Genomic DNA, 20,000 nt, shown 5'->3' on the forward strand with positions numbered 1-20,000 from the left:
AGCCTCACTCTCCCCACTGACCAGTGGAGGAAGTCTGGCTCAGTCACCTGTGAGGCCTCCCTAAAGGACCAGACCCCCATCACTCACACACTGGAGCCACACCACTGCTCCCAGTAGACACCCTGTACACAGAGAACACCTACCTATCTGTCATTCTATCATTGTAAATATCTATCTAGAGCTTCATCTCTGGTCATCAACTTGGGATTCTGCATCTTTAAATCTGTACCTGTGTTTTATTGTTTCTGCTTTTAGATTGGAAATGTTAACAAAATAAAATACTTTGTATTCATGTCAAACAAGGTGTCCCTGATTTTTATTATGTTAAGAAATAGAAGTGAATATCTGTGGACTTGTGGTTGTTAAACAAAGACAAAACTGCTCTGTAACAACATGAACATCAGAAGGTTGGTAGGGGTGAGGGAGGGTGAGGGAGGATGGGTAGTGGGTAGACCCCCTGGGGACAGTGAATATCTGGGGACAGGAGCAGAACCACATCATCTTACCATTATAAACATGGGAGGGGTTTATGGAATATAGCTGTTGGTTTTGATTGGGACTAAACTATTTGGTGAATTTGAGATGAATTTGTGAGTTGTAACCAGATTTTCTTTATGGAGGTAGCGTGGTGGTTATGAATATCTGGGGACAGAGGTGCTCTATTCTGGGAACCACATTATCTGACCATTGGTGGTAAAGTGGTGGTGATTTATGCTTGGTGATGTCATATAACCAGGACCTGAGTTGTGTGTTCAGTGAACCAGTGTTTCATGTCATAGTCTGTTGTTCCTCAACACCTGCAGTAGGTCCCAGCTGCAGCAGTACAGTCTCTGTGCAGTCTGACTGAGGGAGGTTTTTGTACGACTCTAAATCACTGTGTGAAACGCTCTGGGGCGCCAAAATTACCCATACCATAGTAATCTCCTGCATCTTCAGCTTGGACATCAGTGATTGTTAGAGTGTACTCAGTACCTGATCTACTGCCACTGAATCTAGATGGTGTTCCAGACTGAAGGGTATTTACTGTATAGATGAGGAGTTTAGGAGCCTGTCCAGGTTTCAGCAGGTACCAGCTCATGTCATCATCAATACCGGTTGAACTTGCAACAGCACTGATAGACACTCTGTCTCCCAGACGAACAGACTTCAGTTCATCAGCTTGATTCAGGACACGTTGTGCAGATGACGCTGAAATTGAAACGGAAAAATTTACTTTGAGTTGTCTTGAAAATCAACTTATAAGGCATTGAAAACGTTTTCCATGGACAAACATGTACAAGCTCCTGTAAAAACCAGTAGACCACAGGGAGAATGTTGAGAGTTTCTCACCCTGAGTCAGAAACCCCAGCGTAATCAGCAGTGGAATCAGTGATATCATCTTCATCATCTTCATCATAATCTATGACTCTGAGAGGAGTGAGCAGACTGGACCCAATGCTGATAACACTGAAGTCTTAAAGTGTCAGGAGCAGTGAGGCTCAACAACTATGCAAAACAGCACTCTATTATTAATCACACACCTGCTGGGTATGAGGGAGGGAGAGAGAGAGAGAGAGAGAGAGAGAGAGAGAGAGAGAAACAAATAGAGAGAAACAGAGAGAGAGAGGGAAAGAGAGAGAGAGAGAGAGAGAGAGAGAAAAAGAGAGAGAGAGAGAGAAAGAGAGAGAGAGCAATAGCAAGAGAGACACAGAAGGAAAATAAAGAAACAGATAGAGAGATACTTATTTTATTATTCTTTTGCTGTTGTGAGTCGTTCCAATCTAACGGTCAACTATAGGAGGACAACTAAACTGTGTATTAAAGGGTAGGTTCACCCCCAAATAAAAACATGTGTTGGACATTATATTACATTGAAAGAGAGTTATGTCAAGCTGAGCCCAAATGTTATTTGATTTCAGGATGAACCTTCCACTGGTGTAACATTCTTCACATGTTAATAGACAGGATCCAAGACTAGACCAATGGAGACAGGTGATGCTTACTGGAGCCTTACTATCTACAGTAAATCTATGGCTCTGATAGTTTCAGCTTGTTGGCGGCCTCTTGTGCCAGAATGGCGTCACCCTGAAGATCAGTTCAGGTTCAGAATAAATAGTTATTAGTCAAACAGTGGCAGGGTCAGGCTGTTGGTGGAATTACAGACTGGGCCTGCAAACTGTTTATTGCTTTTTGTAAATAAATAACTAGATAGGTGTACAATGACAGAACAGTATCAACATCACCAGATATTAGTAGCATATTGGTTAACTGAATTTGACTGCTGGTAATAAAAAGTGAATTTCATTGGTTGTTACTTTAACTAGTGGGATGTACACATGCTGTCAGAGTTATCAAAAGTTAGGAGTTCCGACTGGGAAGTTTCACTTGAACGGACATGCACCACACAGACAGACAGAGGACTCATTTTTCTGTTTGTGCCGTGATAGCATGGGCAATGCCATTCAGGAATTGCCACCCAGTTGAGTACTTTGACTACTTTAAAATGGCAGAAGTTTGGTGGAAGCCCTCCATGGCGCTGCCCATGCTAAAACATTGTTTTAACCACTAGAGGCCTCTATCATTCTCTATGACATGAACCATCTTACGAAGCGATAAAGGTCAGCCATTTTGGTCAGGGAGTTGGTCAACCATGGTTTGCCAGAGTTGTGATAAGATATTGTTTAAAATTCTACATTTGAAGAATGTATCTGCACTGTATGTTTATTAGCTAGCTAGCCAGACAGTTTAAGAGGAATGATTGGATTAATTGTTCACTGTCACGGCTGTCGTAGAGAGGAGAGGACCAAAGTGCAGCGTGTGTGTTGTTCCACATTTTATTTACACTGTGAAACTATGCAATACATAAATAAACTGAATGACAAAAAAACAACAAACCGTGACGCATGGGTGAAACATACACTGACTCAAAATGAATCTCCCACAAACCCAGGTGGGACAAACACCAACTTAAGTATGACCTCCAATTAGAGACAACGATGACCAGCTGCCTCTAATTGGAGATCATCTCAAACAAAGCCCAACATAGAAATACAAAAACTAGAACTTCCCAACATAGAAATACAAAACTAGAACATAGCAACATAGAAAAACAAAACTAGAAATCCCCCGTCACGCCCTGACCTACTCTACAATAGAAAATAACAGCTTACTATGGTCAGGACGTGACATTCACATTAATTGCCAATATACCAACATTCCATTTAAAAATGCAGTCAATTCACAGCAATACATTGTCTGAAATCAGTAGATGATATGACTTAGACAAGTTGTACTGATATTGTATCATATAATAGAACTCTCAGCTTTCGTTTTGTTTACATATATTTTGTTTAAATATATACTTTAGAGGCTATTTATGCAGAAATGTTGTATTAAACCCATATAAACTGTATTTATGACTATATGACAATATTTTAGGTTGACAGAAAATCTATTACGCAATGTCCATTACATCACACAACTTACATTAATTTTCCTGCATAAGTAAAAACAGGACTATACCTCTACTATCATTAATTCCAATTAGAATGGTTTGGATTTCTCCCTGACCACAACGGCAGCATTTTCATCCCATTCTGGAACTTTGAGGGTTTATGACGTAACCCTTCTAGTAATTTAATAGGATCTCTATTGGCTAGGTTGAAGATGGAAAGTTTAAGACAGTGAAGTAATTCCATGCGGAAGCGTAAACAAATTCATGGGACCATTGACAACTACTAGCGCCATTGCTAACTAGCAACGCTGGTCCCATGAATTGCAAAGAGTTATGGGATATTAGAATCCCCTTGTCTTAACCATTATATTTTGAACCAAGCTATATGGTCACCCCACCCTCCTCAGATAGGATATAAACACATCACAACCCGTGGCATAAATGTTTAGAATTACTGGAAATTATTTCAAAATGACAAATTCTCTCAGCGTCATTGCAAATTGTGTATAATAGCATGAGATTATCTGTAAAACTGCAAATGTTTATCTCTGCCCCATGGTAATATGTGTAGGATTGCAGGAAACTAACTTTAATAAATAAAACATGAATCCAGCCTTATTGCAAAATGTGTTGAATAGCATGAGATCATAAAACTGCACATTCTTCTCCCTGCCCCATGGCAATACAGTGCCTTGCAAAAGTATTCAGACCCCTTGGATTTCTTCACTTTTTATTGTATTACAAATTGACATTAAAATTGATTTAATATACATTTTGTTGTCAACAATCTACACAAAGTGGTAGAACATGTTTATATTTTGTAAAGATTGATACAATTTAAAAACAAAAATATAGTCGTTGCATAAGTATTCAGCTGCCTGAGCCAATACATGTTACAAACACCTTTGGCATCGATTACACCTGTGAGTCTTCTTAGGTAAGTCTCGAAGAACTTTACACACCTGCATTGTGCAATATTTGCCCATTTTCCTTTTCAAAATTCTTCAAACTCTGTCAAGATGTTGTGGTATCATGGCTATACAGCAATTTTCAAAACTTGCCATAGATTTTCAATCAGATTTAAGTCAAAACTGTAACTTGGGCATTCAGGAACATTCATTGTCTTCTTGGTAAGTAAATCCAGTGTAGATTTGTCCTCGTGTTTTAGGTTCTTGTCCTGCTGAAAGGTGAATTCCTCTCCCAGTCTCTGGTGTAAAGCAGACTGAAGCAGGTTTTCCTATAGGATTTTACCTGTCCTTATCTCCATTCCGCTTCTCTGTATCCTGAAAACCCCCCCAGTATTTGTCAATGTCAAGCATCCCCATACCATGATGCAGCCACCACCATGCTTGAAAATAAGGAGGCAGTTACTCAGTGTTGTGATGGATTTGCTCCAAACATTTAGGCCAAAAAGTGTATTCCTTTGGTGTGTTCTTTTTGCAGTGTTACTATAGTGCCTTGTTGCATACAAGATGCATGTTTTGGAATATTTTTATTGTCTATATTTGTATTCTTCTTTTCACTCTGTCATTTAGGTCATTATTGTGGAGTCACTACAATGTTGTTGATCCATCCTCAGTTTCCTGATGGTAAAATCCCTGAGCAGTTTCCTTCCTGTCCTGCAGCTCAGTTCAGGATAAACTGGATGACTGGATCTTTGAGGTGTCTGGGTGGTTTAATACATCATCCACAGCATCATTATTAATTTGACCATGCTTAAAGAGATATTCAATGTCTGATTTGTTATTGTTACCCATCTACCAATCACTGCCCTTCTTCATGAGGCTTTAGAAAAAATCACTGGTCTTTGCAGTTGAATCTGTGCATTAAATTCAAGACTTGACTGAGTGGCCTTGCAGATGGGAGTCAGGTAGCCTGGCACTTTAAACTATTGGGCCATTAACTGAAAGGTTGCTGGTTCAAATCCCCTATCTGACTAGGTGAAAATTCTGTCAATGTGCCCTTGTGCAAGGCACTTAACCCTAATTGCTCCTGTAAGTCACTCTGGATACGAGGGACAGAGGAAGGGATAGTAATTCCAAGTTCTTGTCAACTCCTATTATGTAACACAGAGTGAGTCCATGTATCTTATTATGTGATTTGTTAAGCCAGATTTTACTCCTGAACTAATTTAGGCTTGACTAAACAAAGGGGCTGAATACTTACGCAATGATTATATTTTAGTTGGATTTAAAAAAATCTTAATCCCACTTTGTTACACAATAAAATGTGAAGAAATCCAAGGGTCTGAATACTTTCTGTGGCGCTGTATGTGTAGAATTGCAGGAAATTAGCTTTAAAACAGCAACATTTCCTCTCTTCCTCATTGCACAATGTGTAGAATTGTAGGAAGGTAGCCCCCACCTCCCCTTGACGAGGGCCTGCCAAACTACGGTACGTCACCACCTCTGACCTTTTAACCTTTGAACTCAACCAGTCTGGCTGACTTCCGGTGCCCAACCCTTTCCACACCACACCACACCACAAGACAAGTGAACTGACTTGTCTCCCCAGATGACCTGTGACTGATATCTGATCTCTGATTTGATATTTGACCTCTGCCAGTCTGTCTGGTGTCCACTGTCCAACCTCCTCTGTTCTAGCTCTGGTACCGTGTTAAGGATGTTAAGGATGGGGGAACATCTGGGGAGTGTACTGCTCTATTCTGGGAGAGGGGCCACGCAAATCTAAGTTTCTGTTTCACAGCACTCTCTCTCTGTCACATACACATGAAAACACACACACACACACACACACACACACACACACACACACACACACACACACACACACACACACACACACACACACACACACACACACACACACATACACATACACACACACACACACACACACACACACACACACTATTCTGCTCCCCTGAAGTGTTGGCCAGCTGTGCATGTTGAGGCACACCAATACTTATGATTTTTTTGCTACACACAATTTTATGTTGACATGATACAGATTATTCATCCTCTATGGGACTATTTTACCGGCATCTTCCTGAAATAGAGGACATTTGTAGACATGGGAGGAAGGGAGGGTTATGAAACTAGTTTGTAACCATTATTTCTGTGAGTTAGTAAAGTGGTTATACTTTGTGATGTCATATAACAAGACCCTTAGTTCTGTGTTCAATGGACCAGTGATGTTTGTCATTTTGTACAGGAGGTTTTTGTACGGCTGTAAATCACTGTGTGATCACACCACTGTGACGACTCTGACAGTAGTAAACTGCAGCATCTTCAGCCTGGACTCCACTGATGGTCAGAGTGAAGTCCCTCTCAGACCCACTGCCACTGAATCTAGCAGGAATCCCATTTAGCAGTTTCTTTACATATCTTATCAGGAGTTTGGGAGCTTCTCCAGGTCTCTGTTGATACCAGGACAAGGCTTCATCTCCATCACTGTATTTGTACACTTAGGGTTGGTTGTACAGGTCAGAGTGACGGGGTCTCCTGGAGAAAATGTCACTACAGGAGGCTGAGTCACAGTCACCTGACCTCTGGATCCTGAAGAGGAAAAATATGAATTGATCAACGAGTATAAATAACAGATCATAAATAACAGAACAATATGTATTTTTCCATTGTAAGAGTTATAAAACAACAGACCTTTGAGGCAGCAGCAGATCAGTGTCCAGATGAAGATGGTGATCAGAGTCATGGTTGTCCTGGTTTCTGTTGTGTTGAAGGACAGATCTCAGTCCTGCAGTGTGAAACTCTCAGGGCTATAAACACTTCCAGACCACTGAAGCATGAGCTGCCAATGCAAAGCACCTCCTCTATGGAAACACCCTACCTCAGGACAGAATAATAAACTGCAAATAATGATCATGTGAAATGATTTATATTTCTGTTGTTGACAGTAAAATGCCACAATTGTCAATATTGATATTTGTCGTAAATGACAATGTTTCACTCTGCCATATGCGTTATGATAACATATGACATCATTGACTGAAAAAACATTTTGCAGTGAATTTGGGTGAAGAGACCTTAAGGAGGCTCAAGTCAGAGACTTCATTAATCAGTATACTATATAGGTACATGACGTGCTTAATTATTGTGGTTGTCTCATCTAGTTACCTTAAGATGAATGCACATAGATTCTCTGGATGAGAATGTTTGCTAACTGACTCAAATGTCATGTAAATGTAAATGATAAAACATGAGTATTACTTGCTATATATTTCCTATGTAAAGAGTTTAAAATAGTGAAATTGTATGTAAAGCTGTGTTATGCTTTATGAGTATTGTAAAGCTCTACAAAGCTGTGTGGAGCTATATGAGTGGTTCTGTTAGTGCAGAATGGGCTCACTCTTGTGTGAAGGAGGTTTTTGTAAAGCGTCTTAACTAGACTGAATCACTGTGGAACACGTTCGGTGGAGGAACCAAACTGCTGCTGAAAAGTAAGTGTTTTGTCCTTTACTACTTCTTACAAAACACTACAGAATATAGAAATACTGAACACCAGATATTTTAAGACTCCAACTCTGTAAAGGAAACCCCAATATTAGTATTTATTTTAGAATGAAAACTGTTAGCTACAGTCTGTGGGAGACTTTCAGTTGTGCAGCCAAGCAACCTGTCTTTGAGCAAGTTATACAAAAGTTAAGTTCTCTGCTATGACACGTGAATTACACAGTGAATGTTGTTAGTATAACAACAAACCTTCTGGTTCCTTTTACTGTCGGATATTATTGTGAAGTGGACTGACTTTAAATTGGGCAATCTGTGATTGCTACATACATTTTGGGACTTTTAAATTAATTATATATACCTTTTGATTCTTGAGTAATATATATATATTTTTATATATGCCTCATGAGCTTAGTTCAACTGCCATACTCTTATCAGAACCCTAAATAGAATCATGTTTTACTAAATTGTTTGTGAACAATGTAATACTCTAGCTTCAAAACGTGGTTGAAATTACAATGTGTAACTTATTGATGGTCAGTCCTTTCATCCATAGTTCTGTCTATGAACTTGAGAGAGGTTCAATTTCTCCAGCCCCATCCCTCAGCTGTTTACCAAAAACAATGGCGGGGTGCCCACTTTCTTGTTGTTTTAACAGCAGACTGCCCTTTAAACGCCACAAACGCTTTATTGAAGTAAGGGACACGGAAGGTGCACCACAACACAGTATAAAGTTACTTAATATATGCTTTTAGCAGTGTTATTGAGCGATAAGATCCTTAATGAAGGGGGTCTTTGTCCCTAGTACAGCAAATATAAATGAAAATACATGGATAAATAAAAACTCAGCAACAGTGATGTACTTTATTGTGCATTGATGTATTTGTTGTTGAGTTGTGAGGTGTTGTGTTCTCTGTGAACCTTAATAAGTTATATACTTTATAGAGCACTCTATTTCTCTCTCCTCTGGAATGTAATATTAAAACGTTCTCTTCTCTCCAGCTGGTCCTACTGTCAGTCCCACAGTGTTTCTGCTCCCCCCCTCCTCTGAGCAGCTCTCTGGGGGCTCTGCCTCACTGGCCTGCCTGCTGACTGGCTACTCCCCTCAGGGGGCGCTGGTGAGCTGGGAGGTGGACGGGCTGGAGGTGAGCCAGGGGGTCGTGACCAGTCCAGAACAAGAGAAGGAAGGCCTTTACAGACGCAGCAGCACCCTGACCCTGAGCAAGGCAGGCTGGGAGCAGGGAGAGCTCTACACCTGCAGGGTCTCCCACTTCCAACACACCCAGGCCTCCCCCCTTCGTAGGAGCCAGTGTCTGGGCTAGGGCCTACTGGAGGAGGCCCACAACAGGAGAGCTCTGTCTGGGGAAGCAGGAGTAGTCGAGGCTCTGGTCTGAGGCCTGGTTGGAGCAGTAGTAGTGTGTTAGAGTGTTAGAGTAGTTTACTGAGTAAACTCTAGTACTGCTGAAGAGTTGACAACATGGGGACTAATGTGTATTGTATAGAGTACAGGAGGCTTCTGTGTGTTCTGTACTCAGACTGTTACTGTGATGTTGCTGTCTGCCTCAGTTCTAATAAAGTTGGATTAGGAAAATAACATGATGGATTAGTTGACTCATTGATTTACTGTGACAACAAATGGAAATGTAGCTACAGCTAGGTCTAATTCTATGTCAGATCTATATTTCTCTTCCTAATGTGAGTAAGCTACAGTATGACGTGTCCTGTAGTGACTATTTGTTGAATGTGTGCTCTGCTGTTTCAATCTCTCTCACTCTCTCTTTCTGTCTCTCTCTCTCTGTCTCTCTCTCTCTCTCTCTCTTTCTGTCTCTCTGTCTTTCTTTCTCTCTCTCTCTCTCTCTCTCTCTCTGTCTCTCTGTCTCTCTCTCTGACCCCCTGGGGACAGAACCTTTCTATTCTAGCAGAAGTAAAACCATCCCACCCTGACCATGCAAATCAGGGCTGCATTCAGTGAGATGAAACGTTTAGAACATTAAAGATAGAAATACAATGAATAGAAATAACACTCAAAATTGACAAATAATGATGTCTGTTCTACACAATTAATATATAATCTGAACACTCCAGAGGTGAAGGTCAATGGTGTGGTGTCTTCTATATGGGGGTGTAGTAAAGGTTATGGTTGTGTAGAGGAAGTGGTTTGGTGAACTATGCTCCTGTGATGTGTAACCAGAGTAACGTTGTCCTGGTGTGGGACTGTCTAACGCTGTGTGTTCAGTGAACCAGTGTTTCATGTAATGGTCTGTTGTTCCTCAGCACCTGCAGTAGGTCCCAGCTGCAGCAGTACAGTCTCTGTGCAGTCTGACTGAGGGAGGTTTTAGTACGACTCTAAATCACTGTGTGTTCCCATCAGTGTACGAACCCATGCAGTAGTAATCTCCTACATCCTCAGCCTGGACTACACTGATGGTCAGAGTAAAATCTGGTTTAGATCCACTGCTACTGAAATGACCAGGAGTTTCAGACTGACGTTGACTTATTTTATAGAAGAGGAGTTGAGGGGACTGTCCAGGTTTCTGCAGGTACCAGCTCAGGTCATTACCCACCCCCTTACTGGCTGTGCAGCTCAGATATACAGTCTCTCCCAGACTAACAGACTTGACAGTAGGAGACTGAGTCACAACTCCAGCAGACGATTCTGGAAATGAGAGGTGGAGAACAAGTCATAAGAATCCATATAAAATAACAGTAATCTCTCACCATGTACAAGCAGTATCAGAAAGGCTTCTCAAACTCCTGTTCTCAAAACTTCTCTGTTTCTTAACAGATGCTCTCTGAAGACGGCAGTTCAGAAAGGTCAGAGAGCAGACTTTCTCACCCTGAATCAGGAACCCCAGAGTGGTCAGCATGGGAATCAGTGATATCATCTTCATCATGTTCATCATCGTCTGTGGCTCTGAGAAGACAACAGACTGGACCCAACAATGATAACACTGAAGTACTGAAGTGTCAAGACAGATCTCAGTCATGATGTCTAAAATCCTCAGGGCTATAAACACTTCCAGAGCACTGAAGCATGAGCTGCCAATGCAAAGCACCTCCTCTATGGAAACACCCTACCTCAGGAGAGATGATGAAACTGTTAATGCAACACAATAATAATATTAAACATGGAAGGAAATAGCTTACTTAAATCTTTAGAAGGCCTGTAGTTTACCATAATATTTATTTACATGTAAGTGTTTTTATTCAATCCAAGTGTATTTCTTTTCTATATGGCTGCTTTGTGTACTTAGTGAGTTTGTCAGAGATATTTGACATCTCCAACATTTATATTTTATAGTCAGGGGGGAAATCAGCAAAAAGTAATAATCAAAAATATCAAAAATAAATTAATTTGAAAGTTATGACATGTATGTGGTGTTTTGACAGACAATCAGTGGTAGGGTTGAATGTGTGTTGTGTAGAGATTTACTGGTGTGTGTAAAGTGCAGTGGGTTTTTGTATGACTGTATCACTGTGGTACACTTTCGGTGGCGGCACCAAACTCATCGTTGACTGTAAGTACAAGAGATTCATCCTAATTATAATACGTTCAATTGAACATTTATAAAGTCACAAAAAAAAGAAAAAGTTGTAGTTTTGAATGTTCAATTTATTTGATTATAATAATTGCAATGTTTCCACATACTCTAATGATCATTCAAGGACAAAAACGTAAGATACCAAAAAATAATAGTTTGATGTGTTCAATGTCTTTAAAAACACAAAAACAGTTCCGCAGCATTGTTAAACATTTTATATTGTAAGCATGTAAGTTTCATTTCTGTACTGTACTTTAACACATCACTGACTGTAGTGTGTGGTCATGCTTCATCAATGATATTGGAGGGAAGTAAAAGAGTTTGTAATTAATATTTATAGATAACTTGCCATGTTCACAGACTATATTATACAATACGAATATCATATTTGTATCTTCATATTAAAGTTGTTGAAAGTTCTTCAAGGTTCTTGTCCAGTTTAACCCTTACATGTCATCTCTCCTTTCCCTCTCATCCTCTCTCTCCTAGTGGGTGTGGTACCTCCCTCCCTGACCGTTCTACTTCCCTCCAGTGAGGAGCAGGACCAGGGGAATGTGGCCCTAGTGTGCCTGGCCCACAGGGGCTTCCCGGGGGGCTGGAAGCTGGGTTGGAGGCTGGGGGCCAGGGGGGCCTTGCAGGGCAGCCAGAGCCTGGAGGTCCTGGAGAAGGACGGTCACTACAGCTGGAGCAGCAGCCTCACTCTCCCCACTGACCAGTGGAGGAAGGCTGGCTCAGTCACCTGTGAGGCCTCCCTAAAGGACCAGACCCCCATCACTCACACACTGGAGCCACACCACTGCTCCCAGTAGACACCCTGTACACAGAGAACACCTACCTATCTGTCATTCTATCATTCTAAATATCTATCTAGAGCTTCAGCTCTGGTCATCAACTTGGGATTCTGCATCTTTAAATCTGTACCTGTGTTTTATTGTTTCTGCTTTTAGATTGGAAATGTTAACAAAATAAAATACTTTGTATTCATGTCAAACAAGGTGTCCCTGATTTTTATTATGTAAAGAAATAGAAGTGAATATCTGTGGACTTGTGGTTGTTAAACAAAGACTAAACTGCTCTGTAACAACATGAACATCAGAAGGTTGGTAGGGGTGAGGGAGGGTGAGGGAGGATGGGTAGTGGGTAGACCCCCTGGGGACAGTGAATATCTGGGGACAGGAGCAGAACCACATCATCTTACCATTATAAACATGGGAGGGGGTTATGGGATATAGCTGTTGGTTTTGATTGGGACTAAACTATTTGGTGAATTTGAGATGAATTTGTGAGTTGTAACCAGATTTTCTTTATGGAGGTAGCGTGGTGGTTATGAATATCTGGGGACAGAGGTGCTCTATTCTGGGAACCACATTATCTGACCATTGGTGGTGAAGTAGTGGTGATTTATGCTTGGTGATGTCATATAACCAGGACCTGAGTTGTGTGTTCAGTGAACCAGTGTTTCATGTCATAGTCTGTTGTTCCTCAACACCTGCAGTAGGTCCCAGCTGCAGCAGTATAGTCTCTGTGCAGTCTGACTGAGGGAGGTTTTTGTACGACTCTAAATCACTGTGTGAAACGCTCTGGGGCGCCATATACACCCATACCATAGCAATCTCCTGCATCTTCAGCTTGGAAACCAGTGATTGTTAGAGTGTACTCAGTACCTGATCTACTGCCACTGAATCTAGATGGTGTTCCAGACTGAAGGGTATTTACTGTATAGATGAGGAGTTTAGGAGCCTGTCCAGGTTTCAGCAGGTACCAGCTCATGTCATCATCAATACTGGTTGAACTTGCAACAGCACTGATAGACACTCTGTCTCCCAGACGAACAGACTTCAGTTCATCAGCTTGATTCAGGACATGTTGTGCAGATGACTCTGAAATGGAAACAGTGGGTAATTAGCTTTGAGTAGTTACAATAATCCAAATAAAGGCATTGGAATCGTGTTCCATGTGCAAACATATAGAAGCCCATTAAAACCTGTTAAAAGCAGTAGACAACAATGAGAGATGCTGAGAGTTTCTCACCCTGAGTCAGGAGGAACCCCGGCATGATCAGCATCTTCATCATCTGTGGCTCTAAAGAAGACTGTGTGGACACAACGATGATAACACTGCAGTCTTAGTGTCAGGGGCAGTGAGGCTCGACAGCTATGCAATACACCGCTCTATAGGCAAACACACCTGCTGGGTGTGAAAGAGAGAGAGGAGACAGAGAGACAGATTGAGAGAGGTTACAGAGAGATAACTTTTATATCTGTTATTTTGCTGTTAGCTGTGAGTCATTCCATTCTAGGGGTCAATTATAGGAGGATAACTAAATCATGTATTAAAGGGTAGGTTCACCACCAAATAAAAACATGTGTCAGACATTATATTACATCCAAAGTGTTGTGTCAAGCTGAGCCCAAATTATATTTGATTTCAGGATGAACCTCCCGCTGGTATACCATTCCTCAAATGTTAATAGCCAGGATCCAAAAGACTGCACAAATGAGTAGGTCTACAGGTGATGCCTAGCCTAACTGGAGCCTTACTAACTGCTGTAAAGTGATGACTTTCATATTTGCAGGTTGATGGCGCCCTCTTGTGCTAAAATGGAGTCATGCTGAAGTTCAGTTCAGACAGAGAATACAGTTATTTGTCAAACAGTGGCAGGCTCAGCGTCAGCTGTTTGTAGAATCCAGACTGGGCCTGTAAGCTCTTTTATTGCTTTTTGACATAAATAACTAGATAGATGTGCAATGACTAGGGCCCTGTGTTTAGGACAATCATGTCACATGACCTGGATTTTAACCTTTGTTTAAAGCTTTTTCATCAAACTGTCCCCTTTACTTTTTATGCCAGATGGTCCAGCACCATCCTCAAACAATTGCTTTCATTTTTGGTCTAACTCTCATTTATGGAAAAGGCTTCAAATAAATGTTGAAATCTAGGTCACATGACATGGTAGTCCAAAACACATGGCCCTATCAATAACAGAAAAGTATAAACGCCACCACTCACCTAGATAACAGTAGCGTAATGGTTAACTGAACTTTACTTCCGGCAATAAAACGTTTATTTCCTCACCTGTTGCTTCAACGAGGTCGTTTTCTGATTGGTTGTACCTTAATTAAACTCCTCCCTCTCGCTCGCTCGCTTCTCCCGGAATCATATTCCCAACAGCTTGATGATTCCGTGTGGAAATTATTTCATATGGTTACAGTTTCAACGTGTTTCGTTTGCTAATTGACCGTGACATTTTGGTTGGATTTGTGTTTGTGTAGGCTACGCATCCAAAAATCAACAAGTTCAACACGGCGGCACTAAAACAATGTTTGCCCATCTTCATAACCGCTATGAGGCTTTGTTGAATGAAAATAACTTTGTGACAGATCTCCTAGCTACGGTGGAGGAGAAAACTGGGATACAGAAAAAATATGTCGCCTCAGGTAATAGTTAATATTAAGTCCACTTGCAATGTAGGACTTAATTGTTGCTCGGTTATAATGTTTCTCTATGTCAATGTTGAAACATTGTAACTTCACCGGCTAGTCTAGCCGCTAGTGGATACTTTCTCGAGTTGCAACGTTGGCTGGTTTGGCAAGGTCAGCACATATGACAGTTGTTTAGCTGACATTTTACATGAACTAACCTACCAGCAACAGTTGTAGCTGATAAACGGTAACGCAAACGAGCCCAGTTAGGCCTAACACAAACAAACCACAGAAACAAACGCTGTCACCAGGCCAAATATTGTTTTAACGTGACTGTTGATGACCATATAGGCCTAGGCTGCCAACAAAATTACTTTACGACTCATTTGAAATAGCAAAGGTCGGAGAGGCCTAGACTGCAGTTAATCCACTGTTAATGGTCGGTCGATTTAGCTGCTTCCAATGTCTAGCTAGCAGCTGGTCCCTAGCCAAGGGGTGTATTTATACCTCCTACAGAAATACCAACTGCTATGTTGAGATGGCAGATTTTAGGGTGACCTGCTGTCTTCAGTTGAGTTGTGCTCCTTCAGAGGTTCTGCTGTTGTGCCTGACTTTGTGCCATAATGCCTACTCATTCACTCATTGTTGACATTAACAAGAGCACAAACATATCTGAGACTAGGCTAGTTCTGTTGTTGTAATGTTGTCCTTTTTTAGGTGTTATTAACACAAGGTCTGCCAGTACTGATGTTTAAGGAATTGTGCTGAGAGCATCAACAGAATTTTACATTGGGCTGAGATGGACTTTCTGTTCACTACTGAACTAACTGGACCTAATATGCAAAATAGAGAATATGTATGTGTATATATATATATATGTATGTATGTGTGTGTGTGCCTTGGTCTGGTCAAGTATGAAGTGAAATACTTTTAATGTCTGGTGTGAGATTCTCTATGGCCAATGTGTGTTCAGTACCGGGAGCTTAGAGAAGTTTCCGGTAGGCTATACTGTGTAGTTTAGCTCTTCTGGAGAAGGAACCCCAGGCCATTGGTCTTCCATCAACGTCAGAGAGGGACTCTGTCTGCACTATCGCTGCCTGTGGAGGGACTCTGATCACATCACCCAGCATTCAGACGTTGTCCACTGGGCAGTCTAAGCTGTTGGGTGGAGGAAGGGGAACGCACTGGTTAGTCACTATATTAATGCTGCCTAGCACTAGTGTCATGTACAAACTAGGGCTCAGGGAAATTCCCAAGGTTGACAGGTCTGCCAATGTAACCCGCTTTAGTCTGCGACTTGGCTTTAGTCTGCGACTTGGCTACTTCAAGCAGCATGGCAATGAAGGACTCTTATAGCAAGGTATTCAGTCTCTGTTCTGTTATGGGGGAATGGGTTTTTGATTGTCTGTAGCTTCACGGTCCGTATGTGAGGAGTGCCAGCATGTTTGTGGATGACCAACACTGGATGCACTCCAAATCAGGAATTTAACAAAACACCATTGACACATTTGAGAATAATTTCGATGTGCCCCAGTGTTGCTTTTCCAAATCATAGTTTTATGACCATATAAAGCCTTCTGACATAACTGACACTGGTCGTCGGTCTTAAAGATCATGAGGTGAATTGATTTTTGGTTAGATCGATTGGTGTATTGGACTATAACTGATGAGACAACCTGCAGAGGAAAAGCCTGGTGCCATAGGTCTAAGTGATTTCCCTATGCAAACAGGCGCTAAACCAAACACAAGCCGTTTACCTGCTAGCTAGGGTTACAATAGCAGGCAGCAGCTGCTTCTCTCCTTATCTCTGTCCAGCTCTAAAACTCAGATTTAGCCTAGTTGTTTTACATGGGAATCCATTGTACGTACGTTGACTGAAATGTGTGAAGGATTAATTTGACAGACTGTGACGTTCACGGCTGTAGGTTGATGTAGTTGCTAGTTTGTTGGTTTAGGTTAGAGTGGACCAGTATCTGTGGAATCTCACTCCTGTTCCATGGTTCATATTCCACATGGTTACACTAGGTGTCTTATGTACATCAACGTTGAATTTGTCAGCGTTTTAATTGAGTTTCACACGACGTCTTGTCCTGTTTATTCATCCGACATCCTCCTCTAACACACACAGAGAGAAATGTATCATGATATGAAGATGCTTTGAAATGTTTCCAGATGAACAGATATCTGGTAAGAATCTCTCTCTGTCTCTAGGTGTGGTCTCTCTGATCAGTCTGTATCTGTCGTTTGGCTATGGAGCCTCTCTCCTCTGTAACCTGATTGGCTTTGTCTACCCGGCGTACCTCTCGTAAGTAGCACCTCAAGAACATATCTAAAAAGTGGTGTTGTCATGCTCACATCATATGCTCCAGGTGAAAGGTTAAACATTTATTTTAATTATTTCCATTCATCACTTGTCCTGTTGTCCAATCAGAATCAAGGCCATAGAGAGTAAGAAGAAAGAGGATGACACTCAGTGGTTGACCTACTGGGTGGTCTACGGATTCTTCAGTGTCACCGAAGCTTTCTCTGACATCTTCCTCTCCTGGTTCCCCTTCTACTATGCTGGCAAGGTGTGTGTGTAACATTTAATATACAGGAGGCCAAAACATCATGATTCTCCCTCTCTCTCTCAATCCCCCTCTCCCAGTGTTTGTTCCTGGTGTGGTGTATGGCTCCGGTGACGTGGAACGGTTCTGCTATTCTCTACTCCCGTGTGGTCCGTCCCGTGTTCCTCAGACACCAGGCCACCCTGGACAGTGTCGTCAGCAATCTGAGTGATAAGGCCAAGAACATGGCTGATACTGTCACTAAAGAAGGTGAGACACAGACACACAAGTTAGATTTCTATTGTGGAGATGCAGAAACAACATTCCCAGCTCCCCACACCTCCGTTTTTTCCCCCAACACAGCCGAGGAAAATGAATTTATGTATGATATGTATGATACTTAGTTATCCCACATCTCCACAATGTATATCTAGCTGTACACACAGGTCACCAGATCTGTCAGTCAAACTAATAACTAATGTTTTTCTCTCCAGCTGTCAACCAGGCCCTCAAGAATGACAAGAACCAGTGACGGACCGATGTATGACCACAAGCCTCAGACGCCTCGACTCCACTAAACACACAGAACCACATCATGTGTAATGTCCCATGATGATGGAAGGTAATGGACCCTGTCACGTGATCAGTGGCTGGTGACCACCCTGCAGCAAACAGAAAAGGGACTTGTTTATTTTTTTTCACTCTAATGCATTTTCTGCTTTCTAATCTGTCTTTTTAACAGTCGTATGTATCAATCTTATATGATGGGATTCCGCTAATCCAGGCATTGTAGCATCTGATAATCTGTGCAGCGTGACTGTTTTTAAAGACCGGTTGGAATGCAACCAGAAGCTTAGGGTAGCCACCACACAATCCAGCTGACCTCTAAACAATGTGAATGTCTTAATGTAATCTGTAGCCTACTGCCAGGAAATCCATGTGTGTAGACGTCTGTGAATCAGTGGACTCTCTCGACAGAGCCACGTTGACTTCACAAATCCAACCTTAGCCTATTCCCCTTTGACCTACCCCAGCACTAACACACCACATTCATTAAATCAGATGGTGGGTTAGTGCTGGGCTAGAACAAAAATGTCCCTATATTAATGGATTGGGAAATATGTTACCAGGGGGTAGGGGCTAATGGAAGTGTCTAGGGAGTAGATGCTAGGGGTATGTTTTGATGGAGCTGTTTTGAGCTGGGTCATTTCCTACAAAGTAGCCATGTAATTTCAGTCTCTTGTAATTAGTGCATACAGTAGCATGTCTCCACAATGTCTGCAGATCTGTGCCAAAGATGTTTACTCCATCACCTTGCCTGAACAAAATGATTATTTATGTATGTAAACTGAACTGGAAAGTGTTTGTTTGTTTAGTACGGTCTCTATTCTCATGAATAAATCAAACTGGAACTTGAGTAATGTGCCGTCTGTACTCCGTTCACGCTTTTCCACAACTGGAGTCCGTTACACCATGCCTTTCTCAGTTTTTTAGGAATTCTGAAATATGAATTTATTTTAGACTATTTAGGAAAGATGGCTAACACATTGATCCTACTGTATGGCATACACCCTATGTTATCAATTTAATGACCACGGAGAAAGGCCAACCAGCAGTACTGTATATATCAAGGCTGGAGTGGAATAACCCTGTACTAAGATGTTGATATGCCCTGTTGACCTGTGCACAGCAATTTACTGGTATACAGGAAGTTAAATTATCTGGGATGTGTTTTGGTGAACGTTCACGCTCAGAGGAGTCTGAATGGGATGGCTCTTGTGTCCATGCTGGGAGTGTAATGTCTGACTAAACTGACAGACTGATAATGGCCACACATACACACTGCCACAGGGACTGTGTGGTGTTTTCTCTCTGTTTTGTGTAGTAATGTGGGAACCTGGAAAAAGTCTAAATGCACTTCCTTTAATCAAACCATAGAGGCCAGACTATTGGGGTGATAGACATGCAATGCTCTGCTAACTCGTCCTGTACTGTCTCTCCATTCTTCCCTGAGGCTTTTCTCCCCAGCTGTTCCTTTACTCCGGAGACTGCCTTTGCTGTGCACGCATATGTGTGTGTGGTCTTGAGTTTCCCTGGGGGACTGTGGTGTGTAGGCCTTGCAGTACTCTAACTCACTGACAGAGGGAGACAAACTCTTTACAGGCTTTAGTTCCAGCCCTGGTCCTGGAGAGATACAGATCAAATCACTATTTATTTAAAGTGCATTTAAACATGTCTTAATACGCTTTTAATTCAAATGATACTATAAAAAACAGCAAAGAAATCAAAAACAGAAACGGCAGACATCCAGAGTGTACTTTGACACAACTTGAAGGGGCAAGACAGAGTAGGCTACAGGGAAATACATGGGCTTAAGACAGCAGTAAAACATTAGGGAGTTCAGTAGGGTAGGAGTGACAGCCATGATAAATGGCGGAGTGATCGCAGGGTAGTACATTGGAGTGGATGGATCGGAGGGGTCTGGTGAGCGGGTCAGTGTGTGGACTGGTGGTTGGATCCTGGCTCATTACATTTTATGTCTGTATCCTTGCTTCCCTAACTTTCTGCCTCTCTCACCATCCCCCGCTTAGGCTCACAGATTGGTGGCCGCCTAAGCGGGGGATGGTGAG

The 20,000-nt window shown here is 41.8% G+C and overlaps 1 protein-coding gene, 1 long non-coding RNA gene, 1 pseudogene and 2 gene segments (V, D, J or C); 4 read left to right on the forward strand and 1 right to left on the reverse strand.

The window, feature by feature from the left end:
* LOC115179472 (Ig lambda-2 chain C region-like) overlaps positions 1-302 on the forward strand; it is a 1,125-nt gene extending 823 nt beyond the window's left edge. The window contains 1 exon segment of the C gene segment in view: positions 1-302. This exon segment is cut by the window's left edge and continues 203 nt beyond it. Coding sequence covers positions 1-117 — 117 coding nt within the window.
* A 6,058-nt stretch (positions 303-6,360) lies between these two features.
* LOC115179470 (immunoglobulin kappa variable 1-39-like) lies at positions 6,361-7,616 on the reverse strand (annotated as a pseudogene).
* A 59-nt stretch (positions 7,617-7,675) lies between these two features.
* LOC115179477 (uncharacterized) lies at positions 7,676-9,459 on the forward strand. Its single transcript, XR_003872901.1, has 2 exons — positions 7,676-7,850; positions 8,863-9,459. It is a non-coding gene; the product is annotated as an uncharacterized LOC115179477 (long non-coding RNA).
* A 1,623-nt stretch (positions 9,460-11,082) lies between these two features.
* Positions 11,083-12,396, forward strand: LOC115179471 (Ig lambda-2 chain C region-like). The segment is given in 2 exon segments: positions 11,083-11,378; positions 11,892-12,396. Coding segments are annotated over 2 exon segments (375 nt in total).
* A 2,119-nt stretch (positions 12,397-14,515) lies between these two features.
* On the forward strand, positions 14,516-18,787 carry LOC115179614 (receptor expression-enhancing protein 6-like). The gene is made up of 5 exons (XM_029741246.1): positions 14,516-14,839; positions 17,036-17,129; positions 17,256-17,394; positions 17,472-17,640; positions 17,865-18,787. Exons 1-5 carry the CDS (start codon positions 14,722-14,724, stop codon positions 17,900-17,902), a joined length of 558 nt encoding a protein of 185 aa, XP_029597106.1. The 5' UTR covers positions 14,516-14,721; the 3' UTR covers positions 17,903-18,787.
* The last annotated feature ends 1,213 nt before the right edge of the window (positions 18,788-20,000 follow it).

The sequence above is a fragment of the Salmo trutta genome, chromosome 39 (assembly GCF_901001165.1).
Source record: "Salmo trutta chromosome 39, fSalTru1.1, whole genome shotgun sequence".
NCBI lineage: Eukaryota > Metazoa > Chordata > Actinopteri > Salmoniformes > Salmonidae > Salmo > Salmo trutta.

What these genes read in the sequence shown, in the direction of transcription:
- LOC115179614 (XM_029741246.1), top strand. Translation starts at nt 14,722, where the DNA reads ATGTTTGCCCATCTTCATAACCGCTATGAGGCTTTGTTGAATGAAAAT. An exon ending in GAAAAAATATGTCGCCTCAG is followed by an intron (nt 14,840 to 17,035) that starts GTAATAGTTAAT and finishes CTCTGTCTCTAG; the next exon opens with GTGTGGTCTCTCTGATCAGT. An exon ending in GTCTACCCGGCGTACCTCTC is followed by an intron (nt 17,130 to 17,255) that starts GTAAGTAGCACC and finishes TTGTCCAATCAG; the next exon opens with AATCAAGGCCATAGAGAGTA.